This window comes from Apostichopus japonicus, chromosome 7, assembly GCF_037975245.1.
Source record: "Apostichopus japonicus isolate 1M-3 chromosome 7, ASM3797524v1, whole genome shotgun sequence".
In the NCBI taxonomy this organism is placed as follows: Eukaryota; Metazoa; Echinodermata; class Holothuroidea; order Aspidochirotida; family Stichopodidae; genus Apostichopus; species Apostichopus japonicus.
The window spans coordinates 9,580,825-9,602,595 of NC_092567.1; the positions used below are offsets into that span (position 1 = coordinate 9,580,825).

The window sequence follows — 21,771 nt, forward strand, 5'->3', positions numbered from 1 at the left end:
AATACACCACACAATGCAAAGAGCATCTATTCTTTGCTACTCTCGCACAATTTCTAATCATCAACACAATAGCCTAGCCAATGGAATATCAGAATGTGATATTGCAACATAGGTTCCTTTATAAGGAATCAATTCAAAGTTTATATTTCTCCTATGACATTATGTTTGGGATACTAAGTGGATGTTTTCACTTGAATTTCTGAATCTATCATAATTATCTGTCTGAGGAATGAGTGGCCAGGCTAAACTAATTGAAGCTAGGCCTAGTTAAACAAATTTAACAAAGTGGCTATTCTTACGACTGTTCGTAAGAATAATTTCCGATTACGCATGCGCAGTTGCTATTTTTATGACAGGAGTACTAGTTTTTACGACCAGGAGTAACAATAATTTCCGGTTAGGGTTAGTGTTAGGGTTAGTGTTTAGGGTTAAAGTTAGGGTTACCCCTACTACATGCGCAGTTGCTTTATTTACTTTACTGCGCTTGAATTCGCCTTTGTCGTAAGAATAGTTTATAAATAAGTGTTACGACTAGTCGTAAGAATAGCCACGGCCCAAATTTAATGCTGTGTAGCCTATGCAAAGAGGTGTCACCTATCGATCAACTGTTATATTTTTTGTATATACCAGTTGTTTGGTTAATTTGTTGCTACGGTTATGAAGAACAATTTGTGCCAATATTAGATTAGGCCAGAACAATACTAATTACTATAGCCTAGGCCTAGGCCTAGTAGTAGTAGTAGTACTAGTAGCATGGTGGGCTCATAATTGACGCACTTAAGGATTTGATCAACGATGTCTATCAAGGAAAAAACCAAATCACTCAACTGTATGTGTTTTTCATATGTGTAGTTCCTCAGAAATGTTATGATCTCAAAATATTTAAGGTTCTGTGCTTATGCACCATACAATTGAGCAGAATTTGACCACAAAATGTCTGCCGTGTCAAGTTCTTTCATACCCCTAAATTGACATATCCTTCGATAAGCTAACTGTACTGTAGGCCTTAGTATACATCCATTGACTTTAGATGCTTCTTGCTATGCTCTGAGCCTCTAAGCTCAGACAGGTCAGGTCCCAGAGAGAGGTTTTATCATACTGAGGTATTGTTGGTTACTTTTAGGGTGTAAGATTTCCAAATGCAAAAAAAATGTGCAAAACTGGGGGGAAGGTGTTAAAAGCTTAAAAAATACCACAATTTGGTCAGCAATAGCTGAAATGGATTCAAACTCATGAAATATGTAATTCTACTTGACTGCAAAAAGTTTAGGTGGCCTGCTGTATCGTTGCTAGTAATAATTGAAGATGCGTCAATTATGAAGCTTTTACTATACTAGCCTAACCATACAACACTGGCTAGCCCAGCAATTTCGCGAAACTACAACCAGTAATATTACATAGGCTAGGCTAGATTAACGTATACATTTCTACCCAATAGCAATATTTTCTGTATTCATGATTATCTAACTTATACTCCTGTTAATAACTCTTCCTTTTCATTAGGCTAATAGGAATGAAAGATGCTGACGAAAATTCGTTTTTAGTACCTTAATTCCTGCCACTCATAGTAAAATTTCTTGCTAGGAAATTTTAAGTGCATGTTGTCTCTGGTGATTGTTAATTGTCGTTGCTATGTAACTTAAATATAGTTCTTTTGTGATTGGTTCAACAGCACTTGCACAACCCCCTAACCAAAACAGTGGGATGTGCATGAATTCGGGGAACCCCCTGCCAAATATGGCAATAGCGTACGTGCAAAACGTGAACTGCTGTAATTTGATGCTTCATTTATCGTTTAGATAATGACAATCTTTGAACTTTCATAACCGAGGACAACGCCGTGAGATAACAACTACAAGAGTTTCACAACCCTCTATTTACCGACACGTGGACGAAGTGCGCATGATGTCTTTTCAAATACGTACTGTCTGAGGGATCTAGTATCCTGAACCGTGGAACTGCGTGAAATGCATATTGTCACCGTGAAGTGTGCGGTGATTCTCCCAGAGGTAAGATGTGGTGTGTCCTATTTGCCAATTACTCAGTTGAAAACGAATTTGCGCGGTAACACTTGTAGGCAAGCTAGAGTATAGCGTAATGAGACAAAGCTTTATTAATAACTCGTGTGGCACACTATTAATGTCACAATTGTACGTAGGCTTAAAAATAATCAATATCAATTTTCCACACATTGGCCTCATTTAAAAAGGTAAGGCGGGATATGGGATTGGGTGGCTGAACAAGTGCTAAGCCTGTGAATGTTGGCATACCTTTCAATACCCAGCGGTATAGAGTCAATGGCAGTACCCTACACATGAAGTACACATCACCTGTAGTTCCTTTTATAGAGAGCAACAAAACTTGGTCTCTCTACTCGCAGTAACCATTTACAATACCAGTGGCGGATCTAGGATTTCTCCGAAGAGGTACCCGGCCGGGAGACAAATATTGGTAGAAATTTAGGCCACCTACCGAAATTTCTTCAGCAACGTACGTAAAGGCCCAAACAGTGCATAAGAACATCGATACGTTGGTACTGAAGGTAAGACATGCCCGTGAAGCGTATTAAAAATTTTCACTATGTGGCCTTCAATTGTTTGGGCCAAATTCAGTATTTGCATCTAATATTTGGTAGCAAACAACAAACAGAAGAAGGATCCACCGAAGCCTCCCGTGAACCTTCCCTGGATCAGCCAAGTTGGTGTATTTATAACGTACAGTTCCTTGCAGGCCATAGCAATGTTTGCGTATTAAAATGCCATAGTAAGGAAAAGAAGCAAATTTGAGTAAAAGCGGTTGCGATGTGCAACGCTTTGCCAGACCTATAATTGTAATAGGATAGTACACTTCACGGACTCATTATTCAAAAGGTGCCAGCCATATTATTGCGGCAAGTTATAACGTTGTTCTTCCAGCAGACGTGTAGGCCTATTATAATAATTTGTGAAATAACTTCTGATATAGTAAGTCCCCTATATGCACAATATTTTCATATTTTGATATGTTTGTTGGCTTATTTATATCGGTAAAGTTTACGGGTAGGCTATATCCCACAACTTTGTTACAATAACCTGTGGATTGTTTCCATTCTTGTATAAGTCAATATACTGATGAAAATGTTATAATTTGGAGTCAATCTCTTCTCAAAGTCTTATAATATAGGCCTATTTGTTAGAAATATACGGATAAAAATATGACTCAAAATATAGAACGTTAGATCACATCGACCAATACTGTCACCATTTGCGAATAAAATCCGATTTCAACGCCGATACGTATCGGCGTAGAGTTTGCAGGAGCTACCCGCCTAATATCTGTACGAGCTATAAGTATCAGTCAGAACGGATAGTGGCATAAACTATCCTATATCGGGTGAACAGCTATACCTGCCTGCATGGATGATCTTTTACTTATGATGTAGGCTATGCATGATTATTGTTAAAAGTAATTTCACGTTGTAGTGTGTGATTCCTCCAACAGACGTGCAGCATATAATTATGTAATATTTAAACATTCACGATGTTGTGTCTATACCAGTGGCGGCGGAACCGGGGGGGGGGGGCTTGGGGGGGCTCAGCCCCCCCAATGAAAAAGTTGAGGGGGCAAATGCATGATAAGCCCCCCCCCAATATTTACCAAGGTTCTGAAAAGTGCATCTGCCCATTTTTCAATGCATACTTGTCGATCTGTCCGATGCACACGTATACTATATAGGTGTAATAATTTTAGTAATTGCTGGGGCACCCTTGGCCCGTCCCCTGGCTATAGACCACATTGTCACCCCAACCGCGTCTTCACGCCCCGTGAAAAGGGGAAGAAGTTAGTGTGAGTACCGGTAAGCGTAACACAACTTTGTCTTAGGCCAATGACTTGCCTCATTTCAGCCAGTTCTCCAACACCCCTTACTTAGTGGCGGAGCGTCCATATATACAGTCAGGGGCGGATGGCCCCCCCCCCCCGACGGACTCAAATGGACTGCTGGCGCCCTTTTCAGCTTTTCACTACTTTTTTACTTATTCGCGATTATTGACTATTTTATTGCGCTCTAGTATACCTATTGACACTTGTCATATTCTGTTAGTGTAATTTTCCGACAAAATGGCGACGACACCTATTTATTCTCCGTTTATCTGCAAATTAGTAAGGCCCGAAAGGGTGATTTCCTGCAATCTAGGGAGTGTCTTTACTCAAAAATTTTCTGACCGCTCCGCGCCAACCTGTGGTGGCGCTCCGCTTAGATAGTGTCGAAAGCGCCCCTACAGACTATTCTTGCCCCCCCCCCTGACCAATACCCTAGCTCCGCCACTGCCCTTACTACACTCAAAAACGTCTTTGCGAGTACACTTCGAGTAATAGCTACTCTCTTAAAACACAATCGATTATACAAATTACAATGTTTTCACAGACTTTCGTGCAATCTGAGAAATTGCAGGCTTAAGACCCATATTCTAGGGGTTGGTATTCGAAGCATAAAACACTCGGGAAGTGCCGTTTCCGGCCATCTGGGGGTTTGAAAAAACCCAAAATTTTCTTGTACGCTCCGCGCCAACCGATGGTGGCGCTCCGCTTAGATAGTGTCCACACATTAGCCCCCCCCCCCAATAATTTTTCCGTTCCGCCGCGCCTGGTCTATACCATCATTCCTGATGAAAATAACTCGTTAATGATTTTCAAAACTTCATCGATGTAACACACTCGATTTTGACAAATGAATTCAGTGTGCTTTAGATAGCAATGAATTAATGCTTAATTCATTTATATGTACGATTAACATTCATTGACTTGTCTGTGAACAATTTCTACATCGAAACTCGATTTTCTCATCGACCCCGTGTATACATAGACCTGAATGGTAAATCCAAATTAATTAGTTGGCATTCTACTACTGTAACTCCAATGGTTCCAATCGCAACCAGAGGCGTCGGTAGCCAGGTCGAGCCCGGGACGATAATTGTTGTCATCCCCGGTTTTGTACGCTTCATGGTTCCTGAAGTAGACCTATATTATGAAAATGAGAAATATTATGTTTTATGTTATCCGATATTTTCCCAATCTCCTGGGACCCAAATTGGCCCCGGCTGTACTCCCTGTGAGCACCCCCCCTCCCCGACACACACCCTTCGTCAGGCCTGATCACAAGACTTGGAGCATATTTTGGTTAAAATATTTGTATTCAGTGATCATGTAACGTATTCTGTATAGTATATATATATAGTATATATCTTTATTTATTTTATAAGCCTTTATGATATTCTCATATCAATTCTTTAGCGCCATTCCTTGTGCGGCACGCGAACTGAGTTCGACCACCGCAGTTTTAGGCCTATGACTTTACCATATAGACCATTTTCCTACAGCCATAGCGTGAAAAGTTAATACCGAAAAAATTTAGTTCAAACGGCACTAAACAGAGAAATGTGTTGTCTCTCAAATTCTGTTATTTTCTTAACAATACAGTTCAAAATTCCACCGGACTTCGGTGATTTACGATGCAAGGTTAATAAATATCGAACTAAAAACCCTCATTGATAACACACAGTAAATACTGAAGAAAATCACCATTTGATAGCCGTACTTTGTTTGCGTAACCATCCTCTTGAATATTCATTAACAAATTTAGTTCAAACGGTTTTGGAAAGGATTTTTTCTTAACTTTACATTGATGTTAAATTCATTTTCATTGGTCACTATCTTCAATCGGACCAAGTACAATCCAATCGAATGTCTTCTAAGAAAAACACAAGTTTCGCTTTCTTCGGCGGGCACGCCGTTACGTAATATGTGTATCCTGTACTCTGCAATAGGGTACAGCTACGCAATGCACAGTGTTCACCTACATCGCCACAGCCGAGTTTCGCTTTCAAAACGTCATATTTTATTGAACTTTATATTATTTCAAAGAATATGACCGTGGAATAATATCATAAAATGTTGAAGCAAGTAAGTACCAATTAATTTATCTAATGCAATCCTATAATTATAGAAACACCGTTTAAGACCCCCCTGATGAATGAAATAGTCCAAACAACTTGTCCGCACAGAGCCACAGGATTTTCGGTCAAGGTGATGAGTCATACGCGTTGGTCAGTAAGAGGGCTATTTTGAAGGATGTTTAGTGTGCATTTTAGAAAGAAAGGAATTGATATGCAGTCAAGTTGTAAAATTACTTACATGGTGAATGTAATCAGAAGTGGTTGAAGGTCAGGCGCGTATCCAGGGGGGCGTTGGGGGCGCAAGCCCCCCGGGTAAGAAAAAGAGGAGAGAAAAAAAAGAGAAGAAAAAAGGGAAAAAGAGGGGGGGAAGAGGAGGAAGGAGAGGAAGGAAGGAAAAAGAAAAAGAAGAAGGAGAGAAAAAGGAGAAAAGTAGGGAGTAAAAGAAAAACGCCTAGACACAGGGAAGATAAAGAGGAACAGTCATAATTACAGCTCTGATCCCTATTATATACACAGGGTAGCCAGTGACGGATCGAGGATTTCGGAAGGGGCGTGCGCCTCAGCTTACCCCTTACACCTACAACTCCATTTGTGACGATTCCAATTTTCCTATCTCACTAATGTATATATATATATATATATATATATATATATATATATATATATATATATATATATATATATATATATATATATATATATATATACATATATATATATATATATATATATATATATATATGTATATGTATATATATAAATATATATAGGCCTATATATATATATATATATATATATATATATATATATATATATATATATACTATATATAGTATATCATGACGCGTGTGTGTGTATGGACGCCTTAAAAAAAATTGTAGAAATTGTGCTATTTAACCAACTGTGGTTGGTCTTGAACTCGACCGAGTCGTCGGGGAACATGACTTCGGTATTAGCCCAGGATCTATATATGCTCACTGCACTAGACATATGTCTTTCGATGCAACACTGCCATGCAGAATTAAAATGTTATACAACGCGAACTGAATGCTAATTGTTACCCCACCCCTAGTACCGTAACTCATACAATGAATCTAAAAATAAATTCCGCATGCGATTTGAGAATTGAGCACATTCCATGTGAATATCATGTAGTGGATCCAAAAGCGTATCATTTCCGGCGAGGGGGGGGGGGATGAACGCACCCATCAATTTTTGAGATTGTTCCCATCTGCATGAAAACGCGCGCCCCACAACCTACGCCCACCCCTCTAATCGCTTCCCGATGAGTTACAAAACCAGACCCATCGTTTACAAAAGTCTACTTGGATTATTTTTTTTCCCTGATTTTTTTTATGCAGGCGCCCATGCATTTCCCCAAACTAAATTTCTAAGCCACGAGATCTAAAACTTAAGGAGGCATGGGAGCATCATTGAGTCTGGGAAATGTTGTTTCCGGTGATCTGGGTGGAGTATTTGCCAAAAACTTCTTGTACGCTACGCGCGAACCCATGGTCGCGCTCCGCTTAGATAGTATCAGAGAACAGACACGCACCCCACCATTATCCAAGACTGATCTGCGCCCTTGCACCAATATGTTAACTGTATCTGAATTTTCGAAATTTCCCGGACAAACATTTCTAAACATGGAGGTTTTTCTGTATTGGCTGTCCATAGATGAAATTTTGTGCAACATTATGGGTATGATTACAAGTGAATTGATTACACGAGAAATGTGAATTTTCAAATTCTGAACGAATAATGGGCTTAAATCCTTGAAAAGTGGGCCGCGACGTAGAATCACCTACAAAAGCAATGATCCACAGGAGATGCGATAAGGTCGAACATGATGTGTGACTGGTGACAATCTTCAAAAAGGTAACGGATGGAGAGAACAAAATATTGTGAAAATACTTGGCTACTTAGACAATAATGAACATCTAGTTGGTCATTTTCAAGCCCGAGAAGTGCCATTTCCGGTGATCGGGGGGGGGGGGGGTGTCAAAACTAGAAATTATCTTGTACGCTGCGCGCCAACCGATGGTGGCGCTCCGCTTAGATAGTAATTCGCGCCCGGGTTAGAAAATCCTGGATACGCGCCTGAAGGTTGATGTCTTGTTGGTTCTCCAGTATTTCACTATATGTGTTTGGATTGCTGTCGAGGTTCATTATATAATGTAGGCAGGCCTATTGCCGCCTTGGATTGGCATTCGAAACTATAACTATATAACTTCAACAGACAAGTAAAAAATATCTACATATTAACTTAAATACGGAAACACTTGCATATTTTAAAATGTTTTTATAAACATCGTAAACTGTTCTATTTACGTACTTATAGTGTAACCTTATTGGAATGCACCACAAATGATATATGCTATGTACAGCTGTGGGGATATTGATATGTGCATTAATGTGCCTATAATTGAGGAGGGACAGGAACGGGGGATCAGATGCTATCTCGTTTCTGATCATGTATTCGAAACTACCGGCGTATTGTCACCATTCAGGATTACTTTTCAAATTACGGATACTTTAGAAATGGGGCAATGTGACGATCACGGTACCACTCCCTGGACCAATCAAGCAGGTCATAAACGTAGCCTCATACTGTTTATGATATACTGTAGCTTACATATAGTCCCTAGTATCCCACAGAGGCTTCATAAGAGAAGACGTGCACTGCCTTTAATCATAATTATAGCTATATGGTTGTTATAGGCCTACATGATTTGTTGCGGCCTTGCAATTCTTTGCATGGAAGTTTGTTCCTTTCTTACTGCTGTTTGATGTGACTCTATTTAACACTACAATCTTCGATGAACCTATAGTCTAGTACATTAAGTCATGAAGTATCAATTTCTGTGTAATTTCTTTTCTTTTCTTTCCTCTTTTGTATAATATGGTGTTTGTATGTTTGGAATCAAGTGGATCACCGAGATATGCAGCTTATTTTTGGCATCGAAGTTTGCTGCATGTTGCTATAGATGTATTTAGTAAATTCGGACCTTTGTAAACGAAATTGAACTTAGGCTACTGCTAGAAGATGAGTCGTTTCCGTAAAGTTTCACGGAAACGTTTAACTTTATTGGGATCTCATACGGGAGTCGGATGAGGGCTGGGGGGTGGGGGAGGGTAGGATTGATCAGGCCAGTTAGGTTTATTTTAGATATGACATCGATATTCAATACTTTTTGCTAACATTGCTGTAAGAGCACTTGTGTGCCTAATATAGGTCATTGCAAAGTGTTGTAGGAACAGAAACAGCACATCGTGACCTTCAGTGTCATGAAGGTCACATGTTCGCCCGAATCCCTCCATCTTTGAAATCGATGCCTGCTATGTGATATGTTTCTACCATTCGGTACAGGCTGTAGCAATAGAAAGGTTGCCATGAACACTTTTGGTAAATAATCGTGTTTTTATTTCTTTCTTTTTTCTCTCAACATATTGAGCACTTTTCGTCCCTGATTTTTAAGTCTTTTGGTCGTATATGTCCTGAACTCTTCCATCCACATATGTTGTCATCACCATATTTCATATACAGACCAATCGTTTACTTGTTGCTTGTGTGAAACAAAATTGGAAATTGGACATTAAAAACTGTTTAGGTTTAGCAATACCGATCATGATATGAATCAAAGTCAAGGCTTTGGTCACAATTACAATCTTTACCAGCCACAAATATATTGGTATGAGTCTTCGTGGACAGAAAATTAAGTCATCTCCTCTGCCATGAATGTGTTCCTATAAGCCTATACCTATAGTGTTCTGTTGCTTATTACAAATATATGTATACATTTTGCACGAGGATATACAATTCAGTGTATTAATTTTCACTTAAACGGTGGAGGGAAAATGTTACAATAAACCACGAAGGTCGAGTTAAGGTTAATTATGACTAGGTCAGGTTAGCTGTCTGTCATTGCTGGTAACTTGAAATATTTCATTGTGGATGATTATATTGTCTATCTGATACTACACAGATAATGTATTCATATAAGTAATGTACTGTGTATATATGTTCATGATTTTGGGGAACGGATCCTTTGTCCAATGGTGGTTTGTCGTCTATATATAGCAGAGGAAGGTATCAGCTGATTGAAATATTACTTATATGCAACATCACATCCATTATGAGACTATCACATGCTTCCGATGTGAGAAGAACAAATTGACATTGTCTGAAAATCATCATTCATAATGACGCGGAATCTACACACGAGCACCTGTATCTGTCCATTGTGCATATAGTCTCTAGGTTACTATGCAGTGTCTACGTGCAGTACATGATGGGTGGGAGAAACAAAAACTAAAATAGGTGATTTATTAAAGTCTGACTGATTACAGTGAGCACAGTTCATATCTACAAACTGTGAACAAAGTTCAAGGGCATCTGTGTAAAACATATGAGTCTAATACAGCCTGCAATGAGTTTCATTTCATGAAGACCCATACACATGCATGTGCACCACTGTGCGTCATTATATAGGCGAACTTAGTACATCTGTACATTGAGAATAATGGCTGCATAATCAGTGTGATCAAACGATACTTTGATGATGAAACCTGGGTATGTCTGCATTATACCTATAAGTAAAGACACAGTCACAATACTTTCTTTTTTATTTGCCGAGTGTTTTTGTTTTTTGGTGAATATTTCAAGTACTAGGCGTATGCTATGGTATGTCTGTAGTACGAATGATGTTTACAGAGGTCTGCTAAATACAAGGAATTTTTCATTTCTCATTTTTTCCCCGAGATATCTTGTTACACGTGATGAAGTGTTTTTTCTTTGTTTTGAGGTTGTTGTTTTTTCCTCTTTTTTTGTGGTCATTAGTTGGCCTATTTCCATTACTAATGTATTCTTTTCTGCCCGGCAAAGTAGCCTAATGGTTGGCAGGGGCGTAGCGAGCGGGGGGGGGGGGGGTGTGGGGGGTGTCACACCCCCCAATAATTGGGTCGCTGTCGGCAAATTTTGGGTCTGTCGGCAAAAGGAGAAAAGGTGAAGAGAGCGGAAGGGGAAGAAAGAAGGAAAGCTGAATAGAAAAAGGAGAACGGGAGCTTCTTCCGTGCCAAATTTGACTTAAAATATGCACCAGATTGCATCTAAGGACGTTTCAAAACTAAAAATGAGACCCCTCCCCCATTTCAGTCAACACTTCCAGATCCGTCGGCAAATCAAATTTGACTTAAAATATACACCAGATTGCATCTAAGGACGTTTCAAAACTAAAAATTTTCCAAAGGGGAGGGGGACACCACCTCCCCTTAGACCCCTCCCCCATTTCAGTCACCACTTCCAGATCCGTCGGCAAATCAAATTCTTCACACCCCCCAACAAAAACCCCTTCGCTACGCCCCTAATGGTTGGGTTACTCACCTTGTGTATAGGCCATCAGTGAGACAATCTCACTCAGTGCTAGTTTGCAACATATGCGGCGCTAAGTCCCTATTTATGATAGACTTGGGTTTGTCAGTATGTAATGCCCTATAACCAGGGATGAAGAGAGATAGCAACATTATATACATAGCATGGTTTACGTGAGAGAGAGATTACGTCAGAGAGCCATGCTATAGTACTTGTAGACGACACTTGGATGCCATCGTAATTCTGTTGTGATTCCTACCAACACCGTCTTCACCGGTCTTATATGGTTCATTGTCTCTCAGTTAAGACTTGCATGTCTAATCATCATAGCTATGGAGCCAGTGGAATGGGGAACTTGAGGTGGCTTTTGGGGGTAGTTCTTACCTTTCTTGTTTCACCGCTTATCTTGAAGTTCCAGTGTCGAGAATGTTACATGAGAGATGATATAGACGTACATATAATAAATGTATATATGTTATCAACTTAATATATAGGCAGCTGGTTCTTATAAACTCTGACTCCCAATCACTTTCCTCGCTCCAGCTGAATGAAAGATAACTTCATATGTATCTAAAAGATGACCATGAGGAAAAGTTGACCTCTGTACATACTCCTGTATATCATGACCTATGACCAGCATTGCCTGCAGTTAGGTCATCATAAACGAAATTGAAAAAAAAAATATAATCCTTTAATCTAATGTTTTCTTACAGTAAACATTGCGGCATAGAGGCGTCACGAACCGTTGAATCATTAGGTCGTGTTCGTAATACTGAACTCTGCTAGACAGGCATCTCATACAAAGCAAACATGGTGCTACATAAGGGCGGTGTGCAAACTATATAAGCGAGTAGATATTATATTATATTCCTGTTAATTAGTAACGAAAATGGTCCGTGATGTGAGATGTTGTTTCACAACCGAAGCTTTAGAAGTAATTAAAAAGAGCAGCCAGTAAGAATTACCTCACATTTGATTTGTGGAAATGGATTTGATCAAGGTGCATGGTGATATTTCATCAGGACATAGCCATGCTTGCAGCTGGTGTATAACCGACACATATTGTGCTATACTCAAACACTTTCTTTGTTTGAAGGTAAGATACAGTAGCCTATATATACTTGTCTATGTTCAGTCACAAATTAACACTATTTCTAACGTTTCTTTGCTGTATAATTTTGCTGATTATTTATCTTTTATTTTTATATTTGCCTATCGTCAAGATTTATACTTGTCTTTTATTTCCACATATTAATTTACAATATTGCATACTACCAACTATTGTGCCAGCACGTTCAGCCTGTGTCGGTCTAATATCCATTAACAACAAGGCTGCAATGTAAAAATAAATTGAATGTTTTACTTTGTTTAAATACGTTATCTTGCCTTTATAAATTTGGGCATAAATTTGAGGTTAATTAAAGGTGAAATATAGGCCTTTATGTAACATTGTTACTTTAAGAACAACAATATTTATCCGAACGAACTTCTATGGGACATTTTGCGGGCAGTCTTTTATCGCCTATGAATTTCAAGGCAGCATAGAGAGCTGTAGAATAAAGTCACCGGTAGCAAGGAACTTCATAACATGACTCAATGATTAATACCGAGTTAACGTCAGTCTAACCAAAACCGTGGCGTCATGATACAAATTCTAATCCCATTTACCGGTGTTTTCAGACCTACGCGCTGATCGAGTTTTTAGTTGTAGACAGATACAGTTTATCACTAAGAGAGTAAGGCTTTTACGTACAGTGCAGCATGAGATCATAAATCAATGTGGATAAAGGCGTTCAGATCCCGGAGTTCCTCTGCCCACGTCACATTCTCCGTGTTTTTTTGACCTGTAGACTAAACAGACGAGTATATGTCAATACACATTGCATGTGTACTCATCCAACAGTACAGCATATCATTGATACACGGCTATGTATGTATCAGACATAGTGGCCTTCACGTGCCTCTTTCAATTTTGAGTTATATCACGAGACAGGTTTTACCAAATTCACTGCACTTTCTCCCTGAATTTCCTGTTATATCAGTTCCATTGTAGGACTATGGACAAGACTAAGTGTGGTATATGGGTTTACTTCAGGCTTCTTTTTGTAGCATTATAAACGTGGATGAATGTATTGGTTGGCGCCCTCTCATCGTAATAGGGTGTATGTCTTGTTGGGACACGTCGGTGTTGTCATGTACAGAAAAACTGTTGTAAGAGTATAATGTACGGAACATTGGAACTATTTTTGCTCAAATGGTTGTTTTAATCTAAAAATGAAGATAATAGTCAGTGGCATGACGAACATTTGAAAGAAGTTATTGTTTCGTCAACTGAGAACCCTGTCAACGCCGCAAGGTATTTGTATACTGAAGTAAAACCCTTTAATTTTCATTAGAAGGCCATTTCACCAACCTACTGAGTACGTAGGCTGTATGAACATTACTATACTAGATTGAAATAAAGAAATTTAGTTTGCTGCTTCTGCATGTGGGTTGACACAATCACTGCATTAAAGAATCCCATACTGAGTTTCTTTGCAGGTTGTGATAACACAATACTTGTACAGTGTACGTCTGTGAGGACTGCTTGTGATCTAAGGAATCAAACATGTATTAACTGTTGGTAGGACAAGTTAAGTTAGTTAATGCTTTACATGCAATACTCCAACATAAACATTTAACATTGAAATAAACGATATTGATAAAGTACAGTCAGACAAGCAATATTGATCATTTGTTGACAGATCCAATAGCAAGGCGAACCCTAAGACCGAGAATGTTCCAATCACCCCAGTTTTGGTGTGAACGGTGTTCCCTGGCTTCAATATAGTATCAACATTGTGCATAAGTTCCTGCCATACTTTAAGAACGTTATTTGGTTGGCTGCAGCTACACGGATTCAACGACCACTTCAACGCTGGAAGTCGATGGACAGTTTCGCAAACTTGACCGCGATGAAAAAGTGATAGCATTACTGCCTTTGTTTCTAGATGTCTGTGCGCTGGACTACACGACATTTAGAGACCATACTGACTGAGAGAGACGCTTACAGCACACGACGTGTTAACCATGTTCCTTGAGAACAATGCTACATAGAATCGAGCAAAAGTACGGGAGGCTATGACAAGTACTATGAAGAGGAAGTGACTTCATGATTCGACAAATGCTGTTCTGTTGTATTCAAAGGTTGATTACGTGGGTTGCTGTCCCGCGGCACAAGAGTGAAATTGATCCATCTCTTGTGCGTGCGACAGCGACTGATGTAGTCCCTGATCATCTTATGGATACAACTTAGACGGATCAAGCAGAAGTTAAGATCAATTATAGGTATGATAAACCATGCACTATTTATAAGGTATACCTACCAAAAGTACCCCATGTTGTATGTTCTATTAAGTAGGTGATATTACAAATCAGGGGCTAGTATTTTAATGAAAATATGCTGCACGACATATTAAACTTTCTAAAATGACCAAAAAAGAGGTTTCGTGACTTGCTTTAGGAACTTCATTTTTCTAAGTTTCAAGCTTTGCAATCGAGGAGTTTTCTATCTGACTTTTTGTCATAATTCTTTACTTCCAGCTTTTGCAGTGGCGTAGCTACGGGGGGGCCAGGGGGGGCCGAGGCCCCCCATGAAATCGGCTGGCCCCCCCACTGGCCCCCCCACTGGGAATGGGGTAAAAAAAAATGTTGTAAAAAAAAAAATAAGTGCGATTCACTAATATTTTTTGCTCAATAATTTGGGAAATAGAGCCTACACAATTTTCTCGTCTGCATCTGGTAGAATAAGAATAATACAATATCTGTAGTAATCATGAGAATGGTCACACAGCATGGCATGGCAATGGTCGATGCGACGATTGCGACCATACACCACGAACCTTGTTGTGCTGCGCGATATCGATATCTGCTGAATATGTTCAGTGCTTCCACCTAGCGCAACAATCTATCAAAAGATTGGCACCGTTTGTACTGAGCCGAGGTATCAGGTATTCATATATTGCCTCGAGTCAAATAAATATATGCAGGTGCGGATCCAGGGGGTCCGGACCCCCCCCCTGCTCTTGGCCAAAAAAAAAGAGAAAAAAAAGAGAGAGAAAAAAATAAATTAAACGCCAATTTTAAACATGTAGGACGTCAGAAAAGCGGTTATCCTCACAAGTCAGCCAGGTGTGTCTTTTCCGTCAAATGAACTATAGTGTGCACGCGTGCTACACGTGCCAAAAATGTCTTACAATCTCAATTTTCAGACAGAAAAGTTTCAAAATTGATGTGGTGTTCAAATTTTTTTGGGCGGTGAGGTTACAGAGCGGTAGGCTGCTAGGATGCGCTAACGAATTTTTCATGAGCAAACCCCTCACCCTTCCAAAATCCTGGATCCGGCCCTGCATCAAACAGTGGTGACGGAACGGGAGGGGATTGGGGGCTAAAGGCATTATGATTTTTGTATCATCTCAACTCATCTGATATGTAATACCATATTTCATAGATTGTTTTTTTCTCATAAATTGAGAAATTGCAGACATGAGATCCATATTTTCAGGCTAGGTACATGCAGCTTAGAATACTCGGGAAGTGCCGTTTCCGGCCATCTGGGGGGTTTGTAAAGCCAAAAAATTTCTTGTACGCTCCGCGCCAACCGATGATGGCGCTCCGCTTAGATAGTCTTACGTTCAGGCACGGCTGGACCAGTCAGATCCCCCCTGTCACAAACCCTGCATCCGCCTCTGATATGTCATTGAATATTCCACAAAACTACTTACTTTATGCCCACGAATCTGTCGAAACATGTTTTTCCACTACTGGTAGAGATATAAAATATTGGTAATTCTGAAATTCCTGCAAACATGCGGCTATGCCTGTTCACTACTCACTACTGTATCGCCTTAAAAAATGATGAGTGGAAATTATTTCTCCAGGACCATATCGTATCTTGGTATTGAGTGCGTCTGATATACGAACGTACGTAGTACGTCTATGATGATATGCACTGTACTGTACTGATAAAAACATAGGTGAATTTCACTCCATGGGAGTGATCACTGAGCACATTCCGGTATAAGAGTGAATTTCCACTCCATTGGAGTAAATCTTGACTCCTAATAGAGTTATATTCACTCATATTAGGAGTGAGGGATAACTCCAATAGAGTTAAATTTCACTCTTAATTTGAAGTGCGCCGAGTGATCACCCCAATGGAATGAAATCCACTCATTTGTTTTTAGAGTGTTGCTAGATATATGAAGAAGAAATTTACATACCAATACATGTTATCGGTCATCGATTGGCACAAAAACCCAGATTCTGATGACAGCTGCCTCAAAAAACCCAATAAATGGCCTAATTAGCACCGAGCCACCAATTTGGACCATTACCGAAACATCGATGCGTGTTAGTCTTCCATCCCCTTCCTCTAATGCTATTTAAGTCCACATATGGGCATATCCTACAAACCTACCGGTAGCCCACAGGGGTTTGAGTTAGGAGAAAGGCCTTGACACCTTGAAACGACAAATGATGCCAATTTCCCTCAAGTTAAAAGTCTGGCTGAGTTGGCAAGGCCAGTCAGCATGAAAGAGAAATTTTTTTTGGGCATTTCTGTCACCAAAGTTGCACATCTTTTTGGTTGCTATTTTGCCTGACAGGTGCCATCTCCTGCGATCTGGGGGGTGCTGAAATCTCAAATTTTCTCTGTACGCTCCGCGCCAACCAAGGTGGCGCTCCGCTTAGATAGTAACCTCCGGCCCCCCCACAAGAAAGAACAGCCCCCCCATGGCCCCCCCACTCAAAAAATCCTAGCTACGCCACTGAGCTTTTGAGATGAGTTTTAAAAAAAAGAAGGGATAAAAGGTATGGAACCAGAAGCGAAAGGTGCTATATGGCGTGTCATCTGTATCGGATCAAGGGAAACATCATAGACCCATTTAAACCGGTATATATCGAGTTAAATGGACTAACACCAGTTTAAATCGACGTATACCAGTTTAAAATCGGTATAAGTCCATTTAATCCTACATACCAGTTTATATCGACATATCGTCTATTTACCTCATTAACATATTCGACTTCGACAGTGATTGACAGTTCTGCAGTTATCAATGTCTTACCAAATTCCGGTGATCCATACGCCTTCTACACGGGAACTTGAAATACCTGGAATACAGCACAACTGTTAATCATTCCTGAAATCGTTGATATTAATACATTAATAAGGGGAATAAATGATTGGTAGATCTATTAAAACTAAATTTTGTTAAGTAAATTGTAATCTATACACGCACACACATACAGGGGCGTAGCCAGGTTTTTGGTGTGAAGGTTGGGGGGGGGGGGCAGATTCAAATTTCTGTCCCCATTTTCAAGCATAAGCGGTGGATTGCCATCCTGGGTGTGGGGTATAAGAGGAGGGGTGTCCCCCTCCCCTTTTGAAAAATCTAAATTGCGTGCACTGACCCGTGTTGCATATAATACTAGTTATCTATTAACGCGATAAAAGCAAAACCCTTTGTTTCTTTTGGCGATCAAGCTAATTAACATGCTATTTTTGTTTTTCGAAAAGGGCCTAAATGCAAAATGGTGCTACCATTTCCACTATACATTCATGTACGAATTTTTCCTCTTTTTTTAATTCAAAAGTTTATAACTTTTTGGGGATTTTTTTTACAAATAATGAAAGCGCCTGCGCGGTTGAAAACCATCCGGTTATATCACATATTGAAAAAAAAAACAATATATACGCATAAATACCCTCCCCCCCCCCACCCTGCCCGCAACATCGGCCATATCCCCCAGGTTCGAGTACACTTTTGTTTTACCCCTTTGATTTTTACAGTCGCCAATCGCGTCACGTCCCCCACCCCCTGCTGGCTACGCCACTGCCAGTGGTAAGTTTTGCCTTAAGTAGACTTCATTACGACAATATCAACGTTTGCTTACCTTAGACAAATCGCCAATCTTAGACGAACAGAAATTGGTTTTCGGAGCTCACGGGTCCCTAGTTTTTTTAGATTATCTTAGGTCCAATATGTTGTTAAACTGATCTAAAGTATAGTTGTGGAACTTGTGCTCGTGACTAGACAGTTCTTTTACCAGAGTGTGATAGTCACCGAGCTCCTCCCGTCTTTCACTGGACATCTTTCACGTTTACTCCTCCATAATTGATAGAGGAGCATATCTTCGTCCATTTCGTGGTCTGCCATGTTTCTCACTTAATAACTGAATTGCATTGAAGTTCAGACGTACGCGCGCATACAGGTTGCTACATACAATACGCACTCCTTTTAAATATCGCTGTAGTGTGACCTGTTCCCCTAATCCGATTTATATGAGCGATTTTTATGTCGGATCAGTTTCCGATCCGATATCGCTGTAGTGTGACCCCGGCTAAAGAGACAAGTTAAGACTCTAGTTTTATAAGGTACGCGACAGAGACAAGTTTACTTTCAACCTATACTGTAGAGCTCTTGGGGACACAATCGCAGTAATCAACTCTAAAGACTTATTGAACTACGTATCGTTGCGTATGCTGCTACTTAACTGAGGGATCCATACTAATTGATAATAAAAATAATAATAATACTACGACTTATAATGCGCACAAACCACTCAAATAATGTTCATGGCGCAATTGACAATTAGAAATTATACAAACAATACAAAATAATACAAAAACAATGACAGAAGAAAAACTTAATTGTTCAAGATTATATAAGAGCTTTCGTCATTAAGTGGGATTTGATGCTATTCTTAAAGTTAGAGAGAGTAGATGCTTGTCTGATTTTTAAGGGGAGTTGGTTCCATAAGCGAGGGGCAGAAACAATAAATGACCTACCCCCCAAGAATGTTTGGACTTAATTTCAGATAATCAAAAATTGAGAGCTGGATCTTAGATTACGAGAGGGGACATAAATATGTAATAAGCTAGAAATATACATTGGACCATGTCCATTAAGTGATTTATAAACAATAAGGAGAATTTTATACATATTACGATATTTTACAGGTAGCCAGTGCAGGTTTTTTTTAAGACAGGGTGGATATGACAATGCTTATGAGAATGAGTTACAATCTCCCCAGTTTCTATTACGATATCTATGGAATGAAGGAAATATCAGTAGAAGTAGTTTTTTTCTTTCTTTTTTTCCATTCACACCTAAAACAAGCTTTTTAGGTTTTGAAGAGCAGTAGGCCACCTGGCTGTTTCGTGGCTGTCACTTCCTGAATATGAACACGTACCCTAAATGACCATTAACCACCCCTCCGTGGTCCCTCAAATGACCTTTGACCTCCACCAAAATCATTTTTTTTGTACTCAATGTTATACACCTTCATACCAAGTACATTTTTCCAAGCTACCAATATTGAGATATCATGTTTACAAGGTTTTCACAATTTGACCTCTGATGACCCCAAATGACCTCTGACCTTCACCCAAACCTATAGACCTCTTGTACTCAATGTGGCTCATATACCTAATAAATATGAGATCTGTCCAAGCTTACCTTCAGATATCCTGTTACAAGGTTTTGATAATGACCCTGGTGACCCCAAATGACCTCCACAAAAACCAATGTGATTCTTGTACTCAATGTGGTCCTTCTACACACCAAATATGAAAATGGTCTAACCCTCCCTTCTTCAGATATCATGATTTTCAAGCTGGGCGTCAAAAACGCCCACAAGATTGCGATTATCATCGAAACCAAAAAGATTGTTGGATCTTGTATCCATCTCTATGGCAGAACACCGATGTCCTTTTGTTACAATTCACTTATAATGTAAACTGACCACACTGAATAGGAATCTAGGACAAAATGTAGACATGTAGAAGGTGGAATGTGTGCCCCTCCGCTTTTGGACAATGTTAATCTGGTAGAGCACAGACATGACATAATCAAGAGCAGGCCTATAGATCAGCACAGGAGTAACACAACGTTTATGTCATGGGAAGCACATATTGTGTAGATCAGTGGAAGCACAGTCATGTTTGTACATTGCGGCTGCGTATATAGTTGGATAGACCTACCCTACATTATAGTAGGATAGCCTGGATAGGCTTACCCTACATTAAAGTAGTTCTTGTTTTGGTCTCTGCAATTGTCTGTGCAAGGTATTTGCGTACGTCTCTGTTTTTAATGATTGATGTGTAATTAAAGTATAACAGGCAGGAAGGTAGATTTTTCAACATTTGTAAATCCGTTGAATATAATTTTTTGGGAAATCAAATCTGGGACATTTTCGGGACACTTGAAAATCGGGGGACAAAACATTTGATACGGGGACTGTTCCCGAAAATCGGGCATGCAGATTTTCCAACATTGAGGAAAATTTTTGAGTGTGATCAGCGGCAGTGGGGGAGGGGTCTAAGGGGAAACTTTTTCGTATTTTTGAATGCCTAGATGCAAAATGGTGCATTCTTTTTCAGTTTCTCTGAGTAATTTTATATTGAGAATTTCATCATCATATATATATTATTGAACTCAGTAATCACTTGCTAACATAATTGAACATTTATATCGGAAATTGAAGCGCACTTCTCAATCTCTAGTACCAACACCTCTCCCACTCGGTGTTTTCCACCACCACCATGGCAAACGCACTACTCTTGTAAGTGTAAGAACTCAAAGTTGCTTTGTGTTGTAGAGCTATGTAGCCTTCTTAGCATCTTTCAGGTCTTGTTTTGAAGGCTCATAGTTGTGGCATGGTCCTGGAAGATTGATCATGAGAAGGGAAGAGAGAGAGCCCTCGAGTTGCAGCATCCCACGGTCATCCCGCTTGATTTTGCGGATAACGGAGAAGACCCTTTCTTCTCCAGCGTTGGAATGTGGGATGGTGAGGACCACTTCTGCAACCTTGGCGAGCATTGGGAACCTCTTCATCGTCGTTCCAGGAATTGTCATCTCTCTTAGATGGCTCCAGAGGATGTCTATTCTCCAGGTCAGGCCAACTCCTTCTCATGCAGCATGTGAGCCAAAGCTAACTTGACCGGAGCAGCCAATAGGGACGAAGATAAATCTCAGCAATACGTGAGCGCTGAGCGACGATGCATGGGTCATGGCTAGCATATGCTTAGGGGCACTTATCGGTTAAACAGTGGATGCTAGATGAAACCAAAAATATTTTAATTATGTCGCTAACCTGATTTTAGACCTAGGTTTATATGGATTTCGCTCCATGGTTGCACACACGGTTTTCGGAGATGGTTTGTGGATTGCGTGTGATAAAGTGCACATACCGTGTGAACGTGTGAAGGGCTAGAAATGCGTGTGTCACACGCCAAATGCTTTGTTGGAATGTCTGGGCATGTCTGGTCACCTTATTATAATGGTCTTGTTATCTTGAGGCCATCTTTCTTTGCACCTGACTTTAAACTTATTGCAACTTTTTCCTCTGGTGTCCCCTCTATTACCACTCACTCTTCCTTCTGTTTCTCTCATTTGTGCAAAATCCTTTAAGTATTTTAATGTG

At 39.8% G+C, this 21,771-nt stretch overlaps 2 protein-coding genes and 1 long non-coding RNA gene across 6 annotated transcripts in view; 2 read left to right on the top strand and 1 right to left on the bottom strand.

Moving 5' to 3' along the window:
* LOC139970042 (uncharacterized) overlaps window positions 1–1,721 on the bottom strand; it is a 33,783-nt gene extending 32,062 nt beyond the window's left edge. The window contains exon 1 of one of the 2 annotated variants that reach the window (XM_071975631.1): window positions 1,548–1,721. In XM_071975631.1, coding sequence (XP_071831732.1) covers window positions 1,548–1,600 — 53 coding nt within the window. In that variant the 5' untranslated portion in view covers window positions 1,601–1,721. The remainder of the gene's footprint in view (window positions 1–1,547) is intronic. The other variant, XM_071975633.1, reaches the window with a different exon arrangement.
* The window catches only part of LOC139970053 (uncharacterized), a 491,924-nt gene that overhangs the window by 364,110 nt on the left and 106,043 nt on the right, over window positions 1–21,771 (top strand). The gene's annotated exons all lie outside the window — the stretch shown is intronic.
* Window positions 1,737–20,937, top strand: LOC139970118 (uncharacterized). Of its 3 annotated transcripts, XR_011794023.1 has the most exons (4): window positions 1,737–2,009; window positions 2,381–2,542; window positions 14,049–14,631; window positions 17,117–18,031. It is a non-coding gene; the product is annotated as an uncharacterized lncRNA (long non-coding RNA). The 3 variants fall into 3 exon arrangements; XR_011794024.1 differs by lacking the exons at window positions 1,737–2,009; window positions 2,381–2,542 and adding an exon at window positions 10,854–12,400 and having other exon boundaries at window positions 14,049–14,894; window positions 17,125–20,937; XR_011794022.1 differs by lacking the exons at window positions 1,737–2,009; window positions 2,381–2,542 and adding an exon at window positions 10,854–12,400 and having other exon boundaries at window positions 17,117–20,937.